The sequence below is a fragment of the Juglans microcarpa x Juglans regia genome, chromosome 6D (assembly GCF_004785595.1).
Source record: "Juglans microcarpa x Juglans regia isolate MS1-56 chromosome 6D, Jm3101_v1.0, whole genome shotgun sequence".
Classification (NCBI taxonomy): domain Eukaryota; kingdom Viridiplantae; phylum Streptophyta; class Magnoliopsida; order Fagales; family Juglandaceae; genus Juglans; species Juglans microcarpa x Juglans regia.
Window position 1 is genome coordinate 5196006 of NC_054604.1, and position 17940 is coordinate 5213945.

General features: G+C 36.9%; 2 protein-coding genes across 2 annotated transcripts; one reads left to right on the forward strand and one right to left on the reverse strand.

The window, feature by feature from the left end:
• Nucleotides 1-5221: 5221 nt before the first annotated feature.
• On the reverse strand, nt 5222-5818 carry LOC121235337 (uncharacterized mitochondrial protein AtMg00810-like). Its single transcript, XM_041131686.1, has one exon. It carries the CDS (start codon nt 5816-5818, stop codon nt 5222-5224), a length of 597 nt encoding a protein of 198 aa, XP_040987620.1.
• Nucleotides 5819-15641: 9823 nt separating this feature from the next.
• On the forward strand, nt 15642-16610 carry LOC121235338. Its single transcript, XM_041131687.1, has 2 exons — nt 15642-16134; nt 16524-16610. Exons 1-2 carry the CDS (start codon nt 15642-15644, stop codon nt 16556-16558), a joined length of 528 nt encoding a protein of 175 aa, XP_040987621.1. The 3' UTR covers nt 16559-16610.
• The last annotated feature ends 1330 nt before the right edge of the window (nt 16611-17940 follow it).

Sequence of the window (17940 nt, forward strand, 5' to 3'; positions counted from 1 at the left end):
ATGTGAGTTAATCTGCCAGTTTTGGCTGCTTGGTGTACGTGAGTTAGTCCTATAATTTTGGCTGCTTCCTGGACATGAGTTAGTCTACCAGTTTTGGCTCTTTATTGAAATTTGTTTTGAAGGTAATGAAGTCTGAACAGACAAGAGAAAATACATCATAATGATCAAAAACTATACGTGTAAAACAATATTATACATTTTGTACATAGAAACTGGAAATCAGGCTCCAAAAGCTATTTTATAACACTTTAACTACAAATTCAGTTCTCTAATCTTTTTACAACACTTACACTATAAATTCAGACTATGATTTATAACATAAACCACTACCAATTCACTAAGTAACAACAAACAATTATCACAAAACCCCAATATAGCCGGGGTAGCATGCGTGAACGCCTTAGGAGAGCTTCTCTCTCAAGAAGGACTAACTCCTTTTTTCGAACCTTCTCATTTCTACTGGAGAGCACCATCTCTCTCTTCTCGATGCCATCTACTATTTTACGGAGCTGAATCTCCCTCCTTTCGACATCGATGAGTTTCTTCTCGAGCTCTTCCTCCTTTCTTAAGAGTTGAATTTCTTTTTCTTGTAGATCCGAGTCTGTGCGTTGATTACTATCAACCCACTTGAAATATTTGCAATATGGTAATCCCTAATATTTAACACATATATAAAAAAGTGTTAGGTACGTAATATTAATGAATATATTATATCAAGTTACATTAGAAGAGTACTATTTACCTTTGTGTTGTACTTTGGACACCCTAAGAAGTGTCGTCCTGGATTTCTTTTAGTATTTGAATATCTCAATATAGTTTCAATATTACAGAAGCACGATGGTTTCACTGAAGTTGAAGAAGACAGTGATGATGAGGACATTCTCATGCAGCAGTTTTTAGTTTCTTGTATCAAGAATATGAAACAGTCTGCTGCTAAGAAACTCTCTTTGACTACTGACAAGAAGTTAAGGAGGTTGTCAGCTACAAGTTTTGATGCATTTGAAAACATATAAAGTATTCTTTTTCTTTCCAAGGATAAACAAAACAGGGAAATCCAAAATTTTCAAGCACCTAAACAAACACTTCAAGAAAGAGCACAAGCCTGAGAAGCCAGTGAGTCAAATAGAAGATAAAATTGGCAGCTACTTTTATAGAAACTACAGTTTACAACAAAAAGGCTTCATTTAGAAGCTAAAGAGGCAACATGCACCAACTACCACCAATCAACAAGCTATCTTGAGTTTTAATTTCACAATCTATTTCATAGGGTACTAGAAACTTTAAACTGGAGCTGAAATGTTGTCAATCTTTCATAGAATCCAGCTTCAATCTCCAACCATTTCAGCAAACTATATACTTGATTTTTCTGAACCCACAAACCATTCACAGCTTCAAAAGAAAACCCAGAACCTCAACATTCAAGATCAAAACAATCGTGAGTCCGTGACTTATCCCGAGTGAATAAGCATAGAACACATATCAACCCCACAAAGAGCAACAAATAGCAAAGCTAAAAGTCAAAAGCAGAAAAACATACCATTTTCTTCGCTCAGTGCAACCAACAAAATCCAGATTCAATCACCTTTATAGAACTCAGATTCAATCCAAATTCAACAAATCTCAAGCAGCCGATACTTGAATTATACCAAATTAAAAATTAGAAATCTGGCACAAGACACTACCTGATAGAACCCAAACCCATATAATTAGGTCGAAAGGTGAACCGCCAATATTGTAAAAAATCAATTCGAAGTTGCCCAACAAGAAATCCTCTTCAGGGGTGTACAAACTTCGACAAGAAATAAGTAAAGAATGAAAGTTAGAAAAAACCTAAAAAAACCCTAACAGTTTCTAGATACAAAGAGAAAGAACCTAAAAAACCCTAACATTTTCTAGATTAAAAAAAAATCACACATTTCGTAGATAAAAAAATCCTAAGAGAAAATTATGGAATGTTAATAGAAAATATACCCATTTAAATAGGACCTTGGATTTGTGGTAGCAGACGTTAGGGTTTGAAGCTGCGTGCCGGAAGTGGAGGTGCGTTCCGGAAATTCGAAAGTTGGGGTTTTTCGGGATGAAGGGGAAGGAAAGTTAGGGTTTTTAGGGATGGAAGGGAAACGAAGAAGTTAGGGTTTTCGGGATGGAAGGGAAACGAAGAAGTTAGGGTTTTCAGGATGAAGGGAAATTGGCTCTTCGCATAAGATGAAGGGGCTCTTAGCCTTTGAGTGGAGGGACGTGGCTTCGAGGGGACAAAGAAAGGGAAACTCCTGAGGAGTAGAGAGGGAGCAAAGAGGGAGAGGGTAGTTGGGAGGAAGAAAATGAAATTCGCAGAGAGGGAAAGTTGTTTGTTCTGAAACACGAGGATGAGGGAAACGTAGATTAATTAATCAAAAGGGGGCGTTTCTCGTTTATTTGCCACATCACCTGCTGCTTGCGCGGCGCTTCCCCCTGGCGACTGCAGTAAGCTTTTTCCATTATAATTGATTCTCTTTAAGCCTATTCATCTGAGTCGGATTTTTTTCCAACCCAGTTTAGAACTTGGATAATTAGATTTCGGCCCGAAACAAATCCGGGCCGGTACTCACATAGAAAAATTCAAGTACACCCAATCACTATACCAAATTTTAAACTAGGAATTGAGTACTTTTTTTTTGATGTTCTTCAAAGTTCAAAAGAACCCTCCACAAATTAAAGAGGTACAGAGAAAGCAAAAGAGAAAAGGTTCCAACCGGATGGGTATACAAATCATTTTCACACCGGCCAATAAAATCGTGACACGTAGGCATCTCAAACTCAAGCTTCCTGCACCTGGCTACACCAGACCATTCTCTCTCTCTCCCCCTCTCAAACACGCTACTCTTCCTTGAACTCCCTCTCTCCCAGACGTTCTCTCTGTTCTCTCCCTCTACCTTCTAATGTTTCAACTTTCAATCAGTTGGTCTATGTCATATTCTCAAAGAAAAATGTTTACAGTGGGTAAAGATCTCCTCCATTAACTTTTATTATATTCGTTGGCTTTGCTATGCACGTTAGGGGGAGTCGATGTGCACTTGACTTCAGGCTACTTTTGGGATTTGGGTATGTCATGTGTGTGAAAAGTTTCAACTTTTTTTTTTTTTCAAGTGGATTGTTTGGAAACTGAATTAGTTTATTTAGGATCCTTTTAGGATCCAACTTGCTCCTAGGCGTTACTTCTTCTCTAATCTCCTTCCCCTTCTCCGACAACACTTCCTCAATTTCTCCAATGGTCAACTTTTTTTCCAATGCTAGGGACAATTTCCCATATGATCTCTTCATTTTGAGTTGATCTTTTTCAGTGGTTCTAGAAATGGTGGTCCTTCCGTGCCTTCCCTTCTACCAAACTTTTCATCTGGACCTAGTTTTAGCTTATCCTCATTGTCTACTGTAGTTGGTGTTTGCTTTCCTCTAGGACTCAGCTTCGACAGTAGTAGCTTGTAACTAGTTTCCGTGGAACCTCTCTTTTACTCAAAAAAGAGGACTTGCACCACAGTTCTCAATGGTAGGAAGGGAGAGGGATAGAACAGAGAGAACGTCTGGAAGATAGGGAGTTCAAGGAAGAGTAGCATGTTTGAGAGGGGGAGAGGGAGAGAACGGTTTGGTGTAGCCGGGTGCAGGAGGCTGGAGTTTGAGATGCCTGTGTGTCGCGATTTGATTGGTTGGTGTGAAAATGATTTTTATGCCCATCTGGTTGGAAGCTTTTCTCAAAGCAAAAACACGAGAGGTTTGCGAGAAATATGAGCACCTGAAAGAATTGGGTGAAATGATAAAAACCGTGTTTTTCGATTGCACAACATACAATAGGTTCGGTTTGGATAGACAAAACAAAATCTCTTATCTCATCTCGTCATTATAATTTTTTTAAACTCTTATATAAAATATAATAAATAATTTAAATTTCTTAAATTTTAAACTAAAAATGTTATTAAAAAGTTATATTTTAACAAAATTATAATTTTTAATAAAATATCTTATTTCATTTGATCTAAAGTGGTAACCTTAACCAACTTTAAATAAACCATGTTTGCGGTGTTTGCGATGCACTTGAATAAACCGACCGTACAAGAAAGTCAAGTAGCAAATCACATCACCTGAAATGAAAAGAGCTGACAATTACTAAAAGATGATACTATAGTATACACTTGAATAATCCTGGAAAGAGCTGACAATTAAACAAAAAAAACTTATTATAGTATACACTTGTATAAACCGGCCGTACAAGAAAGTCAAGTAGTAAATCACATCACCTGGCAGAGCTTTAGAAGACAGAAGGCAGAGAAAGACGTTTAACATTTGCAGGAAAAAAAAAACCAGTTACACAACCTGGAAGTCGGGTTTAGGATTTTTTAAAATCGGTCTTATCATAATTCTTGCCCAGGTCTGATCTGGATTAACTCAGGTCGGGTTTTAATCCAAATTTAAAATTCGAATTTCGATCTGGATATATCTAAATTTTTGGATGGGAATATGGATGAATGGTACTAATTCTCTTTGCTTTAGCTTTATCTTTTATCCGTAAGAAACAACCTTTTGGTTTAGAAGGATATAAAAAAAGTTGAACATGCGAGTGATTGTGTTTCAAATGGATCTACCACATGATTTAAGAGATCCTCCAAGCCCAGGCCTCTTTTGATAAGAGGGAAATAGAGAGAGAAGTCGAGAGAAAATTCTAGAATCCCTCATTGTATTAAATGAATAATATTTATAGAAAATATTTATACTAGAATAGAAAATAAAGTAAAGAGCATTCTAGCTTACAGTACACGTGAGTGTAGGTAAGTGAGAATTAAAATTAATACAATATAGGCTAATAGCCCCCTCAAGCTGGAACGTGAAGATTAATAACACCTATCTTGCACAAAAGACTACAAAATCTATCTGAAACTAAATGTTTAGTAAAGAAATCTGCTAACTGATGTTCAGAAGAAATACGAAGAGTTACAAGATCTGTATTTTGAACCATATCTCTAACGAGATGACAATCTATTTCAATGTGCTTAGTCTTTTCATGAAATACTGGATTAGCAGAAATGTGAAGTGTTGCTTGGCTGTCACAATAGAGAACTGGTGCTAATGAAAAATGGATCCCAAAGTCACGGAAAATAGATAGTAGCCACTTGATTTCATAGCAGGTAGAGGCCATAAAAGGATACTCAGCCTCTGCAGAGGATAGTGAAACAGTGCCTTGTTTTTTGGATTTCTAGGAGATTAAAGAATCTCCAAGAAAAATACAAAAGCCATTAACTGAGCGTTTGGAATCTAGACAGGTAGCCCAATTAGAGTCACAAAAACCTTTCAGCTGTAAGGAAGAGTTGCTGGGGAAGAATAAACTTTGTCCTGCAGTAGCCTTGATATATCTCACAACTTGAACTGCTGCATCATAATGTGACTGACAAGGCTTGTCCATGAATTGACTCAATGTTGCAACAGAAAAAGACAAGTCAGGTCTAGTAAGAGTTAAATAAAGAAGACGACCAATTAATCGTCTATAAGAAGCTGGATTATCAAGTAAAGGACCTCCAGAATCAGTTTTAGAAAGTCTTAGATTTTGATCCATTGGACTGCCAGCAGGCTTGGTAGCTAATAAACCAGAATTAGAAACAATGTCAAGTGCATACTTTCTCTGAAAAAGAGATATGCCCTTAGTGGATTGTGCAACTTCCAGGCCCAAAAAATATTTGAAAGGACCAAGATCTTTTAATTTGAAATACAAATTGAGAAAGTGCTTAAGAGCAATAACAGATGGAGAATGATTAGAAGCAATGACAATATCATCAACATAAACCAACAAAACCATAAAAGATGCATCAAAACATTTGGTAAACAAAGAATAATTAGATTTTGATTGAATGAAACCATAAGCAATCAGTGTGGATGAGAATTTAGAGAACTATTGTCTAGAGGGTTATTTCAAGCCATAAAAAGATTTGAGCAACTTACAAACCCGAGTATCTCTAGATTTAGAAAAACCTGGAGGAAGCTTCATATACACTTCTTCATCCAAATTGCTATGAAGGAATGCATTATGGACATCCAATTGATGCAATTCCCAATTCTTAATAACAGCTAATGCAAGAAAACAACGAACAATGGTTAGTTTTGCAACAGGTGAAAAAGTATCAAAATAATCAATACATTTGCATTGAGTGTATCCCTTTGCAACCAACCAAGCCTTATACCTTTCTAAAGTGCCATCAGATTTTAACTTACACTTAGGGGTGATAAATAGTCGGTCCGGACCGAATGAACTGAACGTCTCGCTCCAGACCGAGATTGAGACCGGTCCACATTTTAGAGGACAGAAAAGTTTCGGTCCAGTCCACGGTCTAGGATTTTTTCGGACCGGACCGGACCGAATGAAAAATAAAAATAAAAAAATATTTTATATATATTATGTATATAATAATTGTACAATTAACAATATAAAATTTTAAATATGTTATTAATACTTGTTAATATTCTATAAATTAATAATATTTTATATATATCTTCATCTAACCTATAACTATTAACAATATAAAATTTTAAATATGTTATTAACACTTGTTAATATTCTATGAATTAACTAATGTATAATATCAATTAGTTAATTATATAGTAATCATATAAATTAATAATGTAATTTTTATCTAATTTATTATCATTGACAATATAAAATATTTTTTTTATTGAGTTTATTACATAATCCACATTAATGAGTCACTTAGTTTAATGTATTTTAAATACATTTTTTTATTAATTGATTTAAAAAAAGAAAAAAAAAAAGAAAAAACAAATTAGGCTGGACCGAATGGACTGACTGGACTGGACCGAACCGATAGCTACCAGTCCGGTCCAGAAAAATGACTGACCAAAAATGTTCGATCCATCGCTGGACCAGACCGGACCGATCGATTTGCACCCCTACTTACACTTGTAAACCCATTTACAACCAATTGGTTGCTTCCCATGGGGTAATTCAATGAAGATCCAAGTTTTATTTTCTTCAAGAGCAGTAATCTCAGCTACCATTGCATCCCTCCAATGAGGGTATGGTATGGCTTGGTGGAAGAATTGGAGCTCATAAAGGAAATCAACAGAAGCACAAAAGTGTTGATATGAGGGTGAAAAATTAGAATATGACAAATAAGAAGAAATAGGATAAATAATACCTGATGAAGAAGAACCATCAACCAGAGGAGATGGAATAATTTTTGCATTTGAGATCAAGGAACAATGGTAATGCTGCAAATAATCAGGTGCCTTTCTATTTCTTGTAGATCTTCTGAAAGGGACTGATGGTGTGGTAGTTTGGGTGGAATCATGTGAGGGGGAAGAATAAAGTGGGGTATGAGAGGAATGAGGGGATCTAGAAGGTAAGGAAGATGGAAGTGAAACATCGGAAAGAAGAATGTGTAAAACAGGATCTAATGAAGGAAAAATATTCTGTGTGTCAAGAGTCAAGTGATGATATGGAGAATTTGATTTGAAAGGAAAAAGATGTTCATGAAATATGACATCTTGAGAAACAAGAATTTTATGAGAATGAAGGTTATAAAGTTTGTATCCTTTGAGGCCAGTAGGATATCCAAGAAAGATACAAACTTGAGCTCGAGCAGAGAATTTGTGGGATAGAGAAGTACCAAGGGAAGAAGCATAGCAGAGGCAACCAAAAGTTTTAAGGTGAGTATACTTAGGTTTAACAGAAAAAAATACTTCATATGGTGATCTGTTATTTAAAACAGGGGTGGGTATTCTATTAATAAGATAGACAGCAGTGAGGATGCAATTACTCCAAAAATGTAAAGAAATATTTGATTGAAAACGAAGAGATCTAGTAACATTAAGAATATGTTGATGTTTTCTTTCAACAATAGCATTTTTTTGAGGAGTGTATACACAACTATGTTGATGTATAACCCCCTTACTAGAAAAAAACTTTTTCATATCAAATTCTAAACCATTATTAGTACGGACAAATTTGATTCTACAATTAAATTGGGTTTACATAAAAGTAAAAAAAGATTGTAAATATGATTGTGTTTCAGATTTAGATTTTAACAAATAGATCCAAGTACAACAACTGTAATAATCTACAATAGTAAGAAAAAATCTGAAACTATCATATGAAGTGATTGAGAAAGGCTCCTAGATATCACAATGAATGAGTTTGAAAAGAGAACTAGTAGTAGAAGAACTCAAAGGAAAAGAAAGTCGTTTTTGTTTAGCAAGTGGACAGACATCACAATGAGTATTATTTGTATTTGTAGAACAAGGTATATTAGAAGCTAGGACATGCAATCTAGAGTCAGAAATATGTCCCAAACGACAATGCCAAAGATAAGAATTGTTTGTAACAACATTACAATGAGAAAATGTATTTGAATTACAAGAAACAGAATTGCCTGAAATATGCAGTAAATGATATAAACCTTGAGAAATTTTAACTACTCCAATCGTCCTTCAATTGAAGAGGTCCTGAATGTAGCAAAAGTCATGTAAGAAAATAAGAAAACAAGATAATTGAGAAGTTAGTTTACTAACAGAGACAAGATTAAAGGTAAATGTGGGAATATAAAGAACATTAGCTAAGGCTAAAGAAGTAGAGAGTCTAACCGTGCCTTTGTGTGTGACTTGAATGTAAGAACCATTTGGTAATTTCACAAAGATATTAACAAGAATTGGTGGTGATGTAAAAAATGAAAGAGAACTAATCATATGATCACTTGCCCCAGAATCAAGAATCTAAGATTGGGGACGAAATGCAAGTGGATCAACATCAGAGAATATTGAAGATATACCTGAAAGGGGTTGTGCAGAGGTTGATGGTGTAGTGGAGCTAGTAACAACAGAAGGTATTGTACTATTTGATTCACAGATGAAATAGTAGTTTGAGTTTGGAGAAAATTAATGAGCTGTTGACATTGCTCTAGAGAAAAAGGAAAAGGTGGAACCATAACCGAATCAGGAACAGATTGGTTAGCAATTGCCGGATTGGCAGTGGCTTGATTAGGGTTTCGAGACATGTAACCCGTTTGGTCCAGTTCTGGTTTCTAAAAATAAAAATGGGTAGGAAACTGGTCTTGTACTAGTTTTGAAGACGATTTTAAACCGAACTAGATCGGTTTCCTTGGTGTGTGTGTGTGTGTGTAGTTTTATTTTAACCAAAAAATTCGAATCAGACTGGATTAAGATCAGAAAAATTGAAAGTTTTAATTTCGATGGTGAATTGGTTCTTAAATTTCTAAAGCCGATATATACTTTTTCGGTCATAAAAAATGTCCAAAATTGACCAGTCACACCCCTAGTGGTGATAGGCTTTAGAGTCTATGGGTGAGGAGTATCCCAACCTTATAGCCCGTGGATTTGTTTGTACCCACAACCTTCAACGCCACGATGAGAATCAATCTAGTTTCCATTCTCAGACAAATTATAGGGTGGCACGTTTGCACTACTCATGTTAATTATTGGAATAAAAATTTCTTCGTGTCTAGTGCTGGTTGGGAGTTTCTGGCGAGTGATGCTAGTTGCCAAGAGGTCCTGGTTCAAGCTTTGTGGGGATTGTGTTCCAGAAGATCGTTGCTTCAATGTGACTCTTTCCGATTAGGAGAAGGTCCTCCCAGAGCTCGTTTACTTTCGAGTCCAAGAGAATCTGGACATTGATTGGTTTGATGAACTTCTCACCAAGGAAAATAGAGATCGTTTCTTGGTTTCACCAGACCGATCGTTTGGTTGGTCATTGGTTTTTGAGTGAGTCAAGTCTTCTTCGTGGAAAAAAGAGCCTTTTTATATTTTGCTAGAGCAAAAAGGGAAAAGGCCTTCTAAAAAATGACGAAGGCATGTTTCATCAAGCCAGGTGGCCGAGGATAGGTCCAACAGTCCCCGTAAAGCCTTGACCACTTGGCAGAGATCCCAGCTCAAGGAGATGCAGATATAGCAGTGACATTGGACGTGTCCTCGGAGGCGCTCGTCATCCTCGCCTAGAGATCGAGGACAGATCTAGTAGCCCCCATCAAGCTTTGATTGTCTAGCTAAGATCTTGGATTAAGGGGATGCAACCATTGACATGATTAGGGGTGTAAAAGAAAAAATCAGTAAATCGGTTGAACCAGTGTGTTTGGTCCAGTTAGTAGCCGGTCCGGTCAGTAACCGGTTCTAAATCGGTATGATACCTCTTGTCATATTTTGAAAATTAGTTTAAACTAAACCAGACCTGTATAGATATTTTTAATTTTTTCTATATATTATATAAAAAATATTATTTATATTATATTATATGTATTATATGTTAAATTACTATTTAATATAACATTAAACTTTAATCTTATTATTCATGTATATCAATCTTAACGTAAAATTAATATAAAATTTAATATAACATAAAATTAATATTAAAAGTTTTAATATAACATTTAATTTATAGTATAACATAAATTAATCTTATTTTTTAATATCATTTTCTAATTTTGAGATTAAGATATAAATTTTAATTTTATAACTTTTTAGACAAAAATTATAAAATGTGGGATATGTGTCAATCACTTGCTAAAGCTTTGGTTGAGTATGATTTTGTTTATTTGTAAAACCAGAAAAATCGGACCGGATTGGATTGAAATAGGAAAAATTGGAAGTGTCAATTTCAGTGATTTAATAGTTTCAGTATTGGTTTTTAAATTTTGAAAGCTGGTGGATATCAGTTTGGTTTTACAAAAAGCCCAAAACCGGATCAAACTAGACCGGTTACACCTTTAGACACGAACATGTATTTGACTTTGAATGTTTTGGGTCCATCCCGAATGACTTTCATGGTTCCTTTATTGTAGCACTGTTTGAAGACTTTGGACGGCCATCTTTGTGTTATGGTCCTCAATGGAAGAGTGGATGGAAGAACACGGGAGAGGGAAATTATGAACAAGTAAAAATAGCAAAATGAGATAAATGGTAGCAAATAGACTTCAGATAAATCGGCTACGCCTTGGAAAGTTCGAGGCTCCCAATTCCTCCATATAATTCCAGCTTTCAAGCAAAATGTTCAGATGCCCACAATGAATTCCCCCATTTCCCTTATATCCTCAAAGGGATAACAAACTAGACAAATATCTAAGCGACACGTGTAAAGTAAAATAACAGACTCTGAAATTAAACTACTACAAGGACTCAAACGACAAGTTAATGAAACACTCAAACGACTAGTAAATAAGGATCCAAAATGTTGTTGCTTTAGTTGAGCTTCAATGATGCCGTGAAAATCAGGTTAATAACAAATTCTCTCCCTTTAAAGAACCTTATTCTCAAGGTTTAGGGTAAGGTTGCAACTGTGAACGGCCTCATACTACTTCCACATAATCTTTCCACAAGAGCAACACTCGAGAAGCTTGCCATTTTTTTTTAAATCCCATTTAATGTAGTGCAGATTTCAACAAGTCAAATGCAGAAAAGCACCATTATCTAACATCAAGACATTGATATTAAATGTACAACCACCAGGAAGCAAAAAAAAAAAAAAGATTCTTCTTTTCACCACCTTTGGTCGTCTTCACAATTCCCAAAGCTCAAGACAAAGGTGTCTACTTTGTCATATTAGGCCCCACTGTCTCACTAGAGAGCTTATATAAAATAACCTGGCCATCAGAACCAGCAGAGAGCACCCTATTGTGGCTATTGCTGCAATATACATCACCTTTCCGCCAAATCTCACACAATGATGCCAGCAGATATGCTATTGCAATTCTTTGTAGTATACCCATCCATCTCATATGTTCAATATCCACCCCATAAGTTAAATCATTAAGGCAATGGAAGAAGCCATCTTGAAGAAACAGGCCTAACATTAAAAGCTTTAGAGCCCGTAGTATTGTTTTTCTAGTTGCAACAGCTCTGCATGACAAATTCTTGTCGATAAGTGCAAGTGAAATAGCAACAATAAAGAGGAAAAATGGCATGAAAAAATTTGAAAGTGTTAAACCATCTCAAGGCGAATGATTAATTGCAGGTAGGATTCCACCAGCATCATGCACGAATATCATTAGCTCATCAGAGTCAATAAATTCCACCAAATGTGGTCGGCTATGATTTGGGGAATGGAAACTAAACTGATTCCACCAAACAGAACCTTGGCCATCACAATCTCTTTCCACAAGTTTTCCTTCCTTTCCTTTATCAAAAGGCTCAAAAACCACTTTAAGTGGCAATATGTCAAACATATAAAAAATATTTCTCATAAGGAATGTATTGAACAACATATATCTTTCTAAATCCAGAATATGTCCTCTTTATTGCTCCTCCATTTGTTTCATTCCATTCAACTAGGAAAGAGTCACCATCTTTAGTTGTTCCACAAGAGAATAGTATGCTTCCATCAACATTATAGAGCATTCTAGTGCACCCCTGTCCAGGTGCATCATAGTCAACCTTGGAGCCCATATGGTCATACAACCAAGCCTTAATTTTCCTGTCAACAATAGTTAAAATTATAAACTGAATATTTTCTTTTTGGTGAGGAAAGATGGAATAAACATGTGCTTCATGATTTTCAAGGTTAAAAAGTCTTCTTTTAGACAAATCCCAAACTTTGATTAATTTATCAACTCCACTAGTTACCCCCACAGAATTGGTTGTTTGGGCGTGAGAATGCCAAGCCATTCACACCACCAACGTGAGCATCACTTTTTGAAAGCTGCCGTCGATCAATTGACCCATTGTAAGAATGCAAGTGTATCAAATGTTTGCTAAATGCAACCCCCTTAATATTCTCGGCAAACTCAATCATGGGATTTTTCCATGGTCCTCCACCAAGGGTTACAAGAGAAAAATGAAGGGCTTCAAATATCTCAAAAACGTTTTCAATGGTATACATTGCACTCAAATCTCGGTGGGAAGTGAAATTAGAGATAGGGAAAATGTGCTTACCACTGAGAGTACCGCCCAACTCTTCAACTTCATTTCCCCACTTTAAGTACTCATAATTTATTGAGTCCCCATCAACAAGGGCTTCTTCAGGCTTTTTATAAACAACTCCCGTGCACGTTGGTTACCATTGTTTTGAAGTGCTTCAATTTCTTGTGAAGTAAACTTTGCCATAGAGACAGACTTCATGTGATGTGGCCAACCCCCCCTCTCACAATGGAGAAGAATAATATTCTGCTGATTTCCAAGTGAAAGCCAACTCTCACAAAAACAAAGAAGATGTTGAATCAAAGACAGTGGAAGGAAGGGATAGCCCTTATACTGTCATGGATAGTTCATGATGGTAACCTCATCCTCGCATAATATTCCCGCAAATTGGCTCTGTTTCTCACCCTTGCAGAAATTGAAAGCAAGAACGGAGGAATCTAGAAATTCCTCATGCAACTGCGTCGTTTCCCTGTGGGTTTGCTGTTGTACAGCCACCAGCGACTCCACCCTATACTGTTGCATTGCGGCTGGGGTTTGGGAGTTTTTGGGGTCATCAAGAAAATACGCCGTGAGTTGAAGAGAATAATGGAAATGGAAGGGGGTGGGTGATGGTCATGAGAAAACGATGATGATTTAGCTGAGGGTTTATCTGGTAAGAGCTCACCCATGGCCAAACAGACCCAAATTCTCCCAAGCCGACACACAAATAGAGACTGAGTGTTGCCTTTTGGCCAAGGGGATGCCATACGAGTCGTGTTCCCTTCCCTGGATCTATTTTAGGTCCCCTAAAACGAGAGAGTCGAGATGTGGTCGAGCTATCTTCTGGGTTTTTGTAGTACCTAAGTTGGCTGGTTCTTTATGGTGAAGGCCGTGAATTGTAGAGAATGACCATGACCCTAATCATTGGGTTTGAATTTCTACGGACGAATGGGGTCATTTATTTGTGGATCTCTTTAAGAACGATTTCCGTGAACACTGCCACAGATTCCGTAGTTGCCTTTTCTACTCCCTCCACGACAGCTTGGTCTTCCCAGACCAAGCAATTTTTCGTGGAAACTACTACTATCTCTTCATTTGTGTTTTGCATTATCAATTTCTGTATTTCTTCCACCTTTACTGTGCTTTCTTCTTCGTCTTCCTCGTCTTGCCATTGCACCGAAGATTCCTGCATCCGCTTCCAGTTTTGTTGCATTTCGTCGAGTCTTTCTGTCATATGCTCTAATTTCTCCAAAATCTTTTCCACCAACAACAATTGCTCTTTATTTAATCGTACCAGACCCATGAAGAATTGGTGGTTCTAGATACCAATTGTTATGATCCTCAATGGAAGAGTGGATGGAAGAACACGGGACAGGGAAATTATAAACAAGTAAAAATAGCAAAATGAGATAAATGGTAGCAAATAGACCTCAGATAAATCGGCTCGCTGACGCCGGTGAGTTTGTATTCAGTATTATTGTTTCCATCCATCTCCCTCTCTCTCCCTCTCTCTCTCTCTCTCTCTCTCTCTCTCTCTCTCTCTTTCTCTCTCTAACTCATGTTTCTCTGATTTTTGCCCTCCGAATTTTGCTTGTCCTTCGATTTGTGCTTGTGTATTCCTTGTATAAACAGTTGAGTTTCAAAGTCACCCTAAAATCTGAATATCCACTTCGATTTGTCCTTCGATTTAGGGGTTCTCAACAAAGAAGGAATCAAGCCTCCACCAATGAAAAGCTGCTCCACACGCACTCTGATAAAACAGAAGAATATTCCTCCAGCTCAGCATAGTTTGTTGGATCGTTTCTTTTTGTCTCTTTGTACAGATAGCTTTCTATTCTAGAATATTGTAGAATAGGTTAGGTTGGTTATTATTTCTATTTTCTGATTGGTTAAGTTGGTGTTGCTCGAAGGATATATATACTGAGGATGTACACAGATTCAAAGAGGAATGAGAACAATATTTTTCTCTCCAATCCTTCTTTTGTTTCCTTTCATTCTTTATCTTTAACATGGTATCAGAGCCCACAGGTTTCGAAACCTGAGGTCCTTCATTTTTCTTTCAGCCATTTCTTCATACAGCTTCACTGCATTATAGCTCTCATTTCATTTCTTCACAATGACGAAATCCAGCAACGTCTCACCTTCTGAAGATCCAAAGAGTCATTTCTATTTACATTACAGTGACAATGCCAACACTGTGGTGATTGTTCCACCTCTTTCTGGCCAAAATTATCTCTCATGGAATCAATCATTTACCTTGGCCATCTCTATAAAAAACAAGCTGGGTTTTCTTGATGGAAGTATACCTACACCAAATCTGACCGACACTTTGTATATTCCCTGGTTGCGTTGCAACAACCTTATTTTATCTTGGTTACTCAACTCGATTTCGAAGGAGATAGCATCAAACGTGCTCTACTTCAACTCAGCAAAGGAAGTATGGGAAAAGCTCAGCAAAGGAAGTATGGGAAAAGCTGAAAACCCACTTCGCTCAGCCTGATAACTTGCGTATCTATCAACTCCAGCAACAACTCAGCTCTACTTTGCAAGGGAACCAAAATGTAAGTGAGTATTTCACTCAACTTAATGGGATTTGGGAAGAAATGCATAACTATAGGCCTGTCCCGTGTTGTTCATGTGGTTTATGTACATGTCAAGCCCTTAAATCAGTCGGTGATGTTCAAGAGACAGATTATGTGTTTAAGTTTCTTATGGGATTAAATGATTCATATGAGCACATTAGAGGCCAGATAATTTTGATGAGTCCTATGCCTTCTCTAGACAAGACCTTTTCCCTAGTTTTACAGGAGGAAAGACAAAGACAGACCATAAATTTGACAGTGTCTTCTCCTGAGGCTTCAGCACTAGCAGTCTATAGTAATCAAGCAAAAAGAAAAGAGAAATCTGATCTTAGCTGTTTTCATTGTGGAAAGCTTGGACATACTAAGGAGAAATGCTATAGGCTTATAGGATTCCCACCAAATTTTAAGTTCACTAGAGCTAAGTCGAACCATGGTAGTGGGAATTTTTCTTCTCCACATTCAGCAAACCAGGTTTCCTCTCAAAATCAAGAAAAGGGAATACAAGAGAATCCTCAGTTGAACTTATCCCAGAATCAGATTCAGAAACTCATGGCTCTAATCAATGGACAGATGTCACAGCTCACTTCTAATGACTCAGGTTCTGTTCAGACCACTACTCAGCCTCAACAATTGTCCACTGAAAATAATCCTTCCCCTGTTGCATACTCCAACATGGCTGGTATAATTCCCTTTCCCACTCACATTTCTATTGATCATAGTGCATCTGTTTTTGATACTCATCAACACAATTGCTTATCTGTTATGCATAAATCTTTTCCAAGTATTTCCAATGTACCTTGGATTGTCGATACTGGTGCTACAGACCATATGGTCTGCTCCACCTCATTCTTTAGCTCTATCACTTGCTCCACCAAGACATTTGTCAAATTAGCAAATGGATCTCATGTTGAAGCAACTCACATTGGCACCGTGCACCTCTCAAACAACATTATACTCACTGGTGTCCTTTGCGTGCCTTCTTTTTCCTTTAACTTTCTTTCAGTTGGCAAGCTCACTCATGATTCCTCTCGATGCCTTGTTTTCTTGGGTCAATTTTGTTTCATACAGGTCCTATCTTCATGGACGACGATTGGGCTTGCTAAGATCCAATGTGGCCTTTATTTCCTTCTTCCCAGCACCTTCCAAAACAAAGCTGCCAATCAAACAACTTCCAACAACTTGAAAGCTTTTCCTCTTTCCTCCAATCCTCGCTTCTGTAGTGCTGTGACACAACAAGACTTCAACATTTGGCATCTTAGACTAGGACATTTATCTGATCAGAAACTTAGAGCAATTCAGTCTATTTCTTTTGATGCCAAATGTAATGCTTCTTCAGATTGTAATGTTTGTCACTTAGCAAAACAAAAACGAACTTCTTTTCAATCAAGCAGTTCCTGCACTTTTTCCAATTTTGATTTGATCCATTGCGACATTTGGGAACCTTACTCTCAATCATCTCTACAAGGCCATCACTATTTTCTCACCATTGTCGATGATCATAGTCGAGTAACTTGGGTGTTTCTAATGAAATTCAAATCTGAAACTAAACAACTTCTACAGAATTTCATTCTCATGGTCCAAACTCAATTCAATTCCAAAATAAAGAAAATAAGGACAGATAATGGAATGGAGTTTCACATGCCTATTTTTTATAATTCTCATGGCATTCAACATAAAAAATCTTGTGTTTACACTCCACAACAAAATGGTGTTGTGGAGAGAAAACATCAACATCTTCTTAACGTTGCCCGAGCACTTCTTTTTCAAGCTTCTCTTCCAACAAAGTTTTGGGGAGACGCCATCTTGACAGCAACATATCTCATAAATAGAACTCCCACTCCTCTCTTAAACAACAAATCTCCCTATGAGATTTTGTTTTTCCTCACCACCTTCTTATACCCATTTGAGAGTCTTTGGGTGCCTTTGCTTTGTGTCAACACTTAAACATAACAGAACCAAATTTGACCCAAGAGCTATGAGGTGCATTTTTATAGGTTACCCCGCTGATGTTAAAGGGTATAAAGTCTATAATTTAGATAACCATACCACATTCATTTCACGAGACATTACCTTTATTGAGTCCACCTTTCCTTTCATTTCTTCAAATTCTATTCAATCTTCCTCTCAATTTGATTTTGTTGTTCCACCTGCATTTTCAGACTTTCATTCTCAACAAATCACAATTGATTCCTCTACCAATTTTTCAGATCAGTCTGTACAGTCTCCAGCTCCCTCTCATCTTCCTTCTAATCCTCATTTAATTGATTCAAACCTCACAACATCAGAATCTAATTCTCCCACATCTGCTCCTGCTGTAGAGCAAAATTCAGCCATTGTTCCAAGGAGATCAAGTCGACTGAGGAATACTCCATCCCATTTACAAGATTATCATTATCACCTTGTTTCTCAAGCCCCTATCCATACATCATCCAATTTTTCCACTCCATATCCTCTTACCAATCACATCACATATGATCATTTATCA

Coding starts and splice junctions, on each gene's coding strand:
- LOC121235337 (XM_041131686.1), bottom strand. CDS start 5,818: ATGGTTTTGTTGGTTTATGTTGATGATATTGTCATTGCTTCTAATCAT.
- LOC121235338 (XM_041131687.1), top strand. CDS start 15,642: ATGCCTTCTCTAGACAAGACCTTTTCCCTAGTTTTACAGGAGGAAAGA. Junction 16,135..16,523: donor TGCATACTCCAACATGGCTG/GTATAATTCCCT, acceptor TGTTTCATACAG/GTCCTATCTTCATGGACGAC.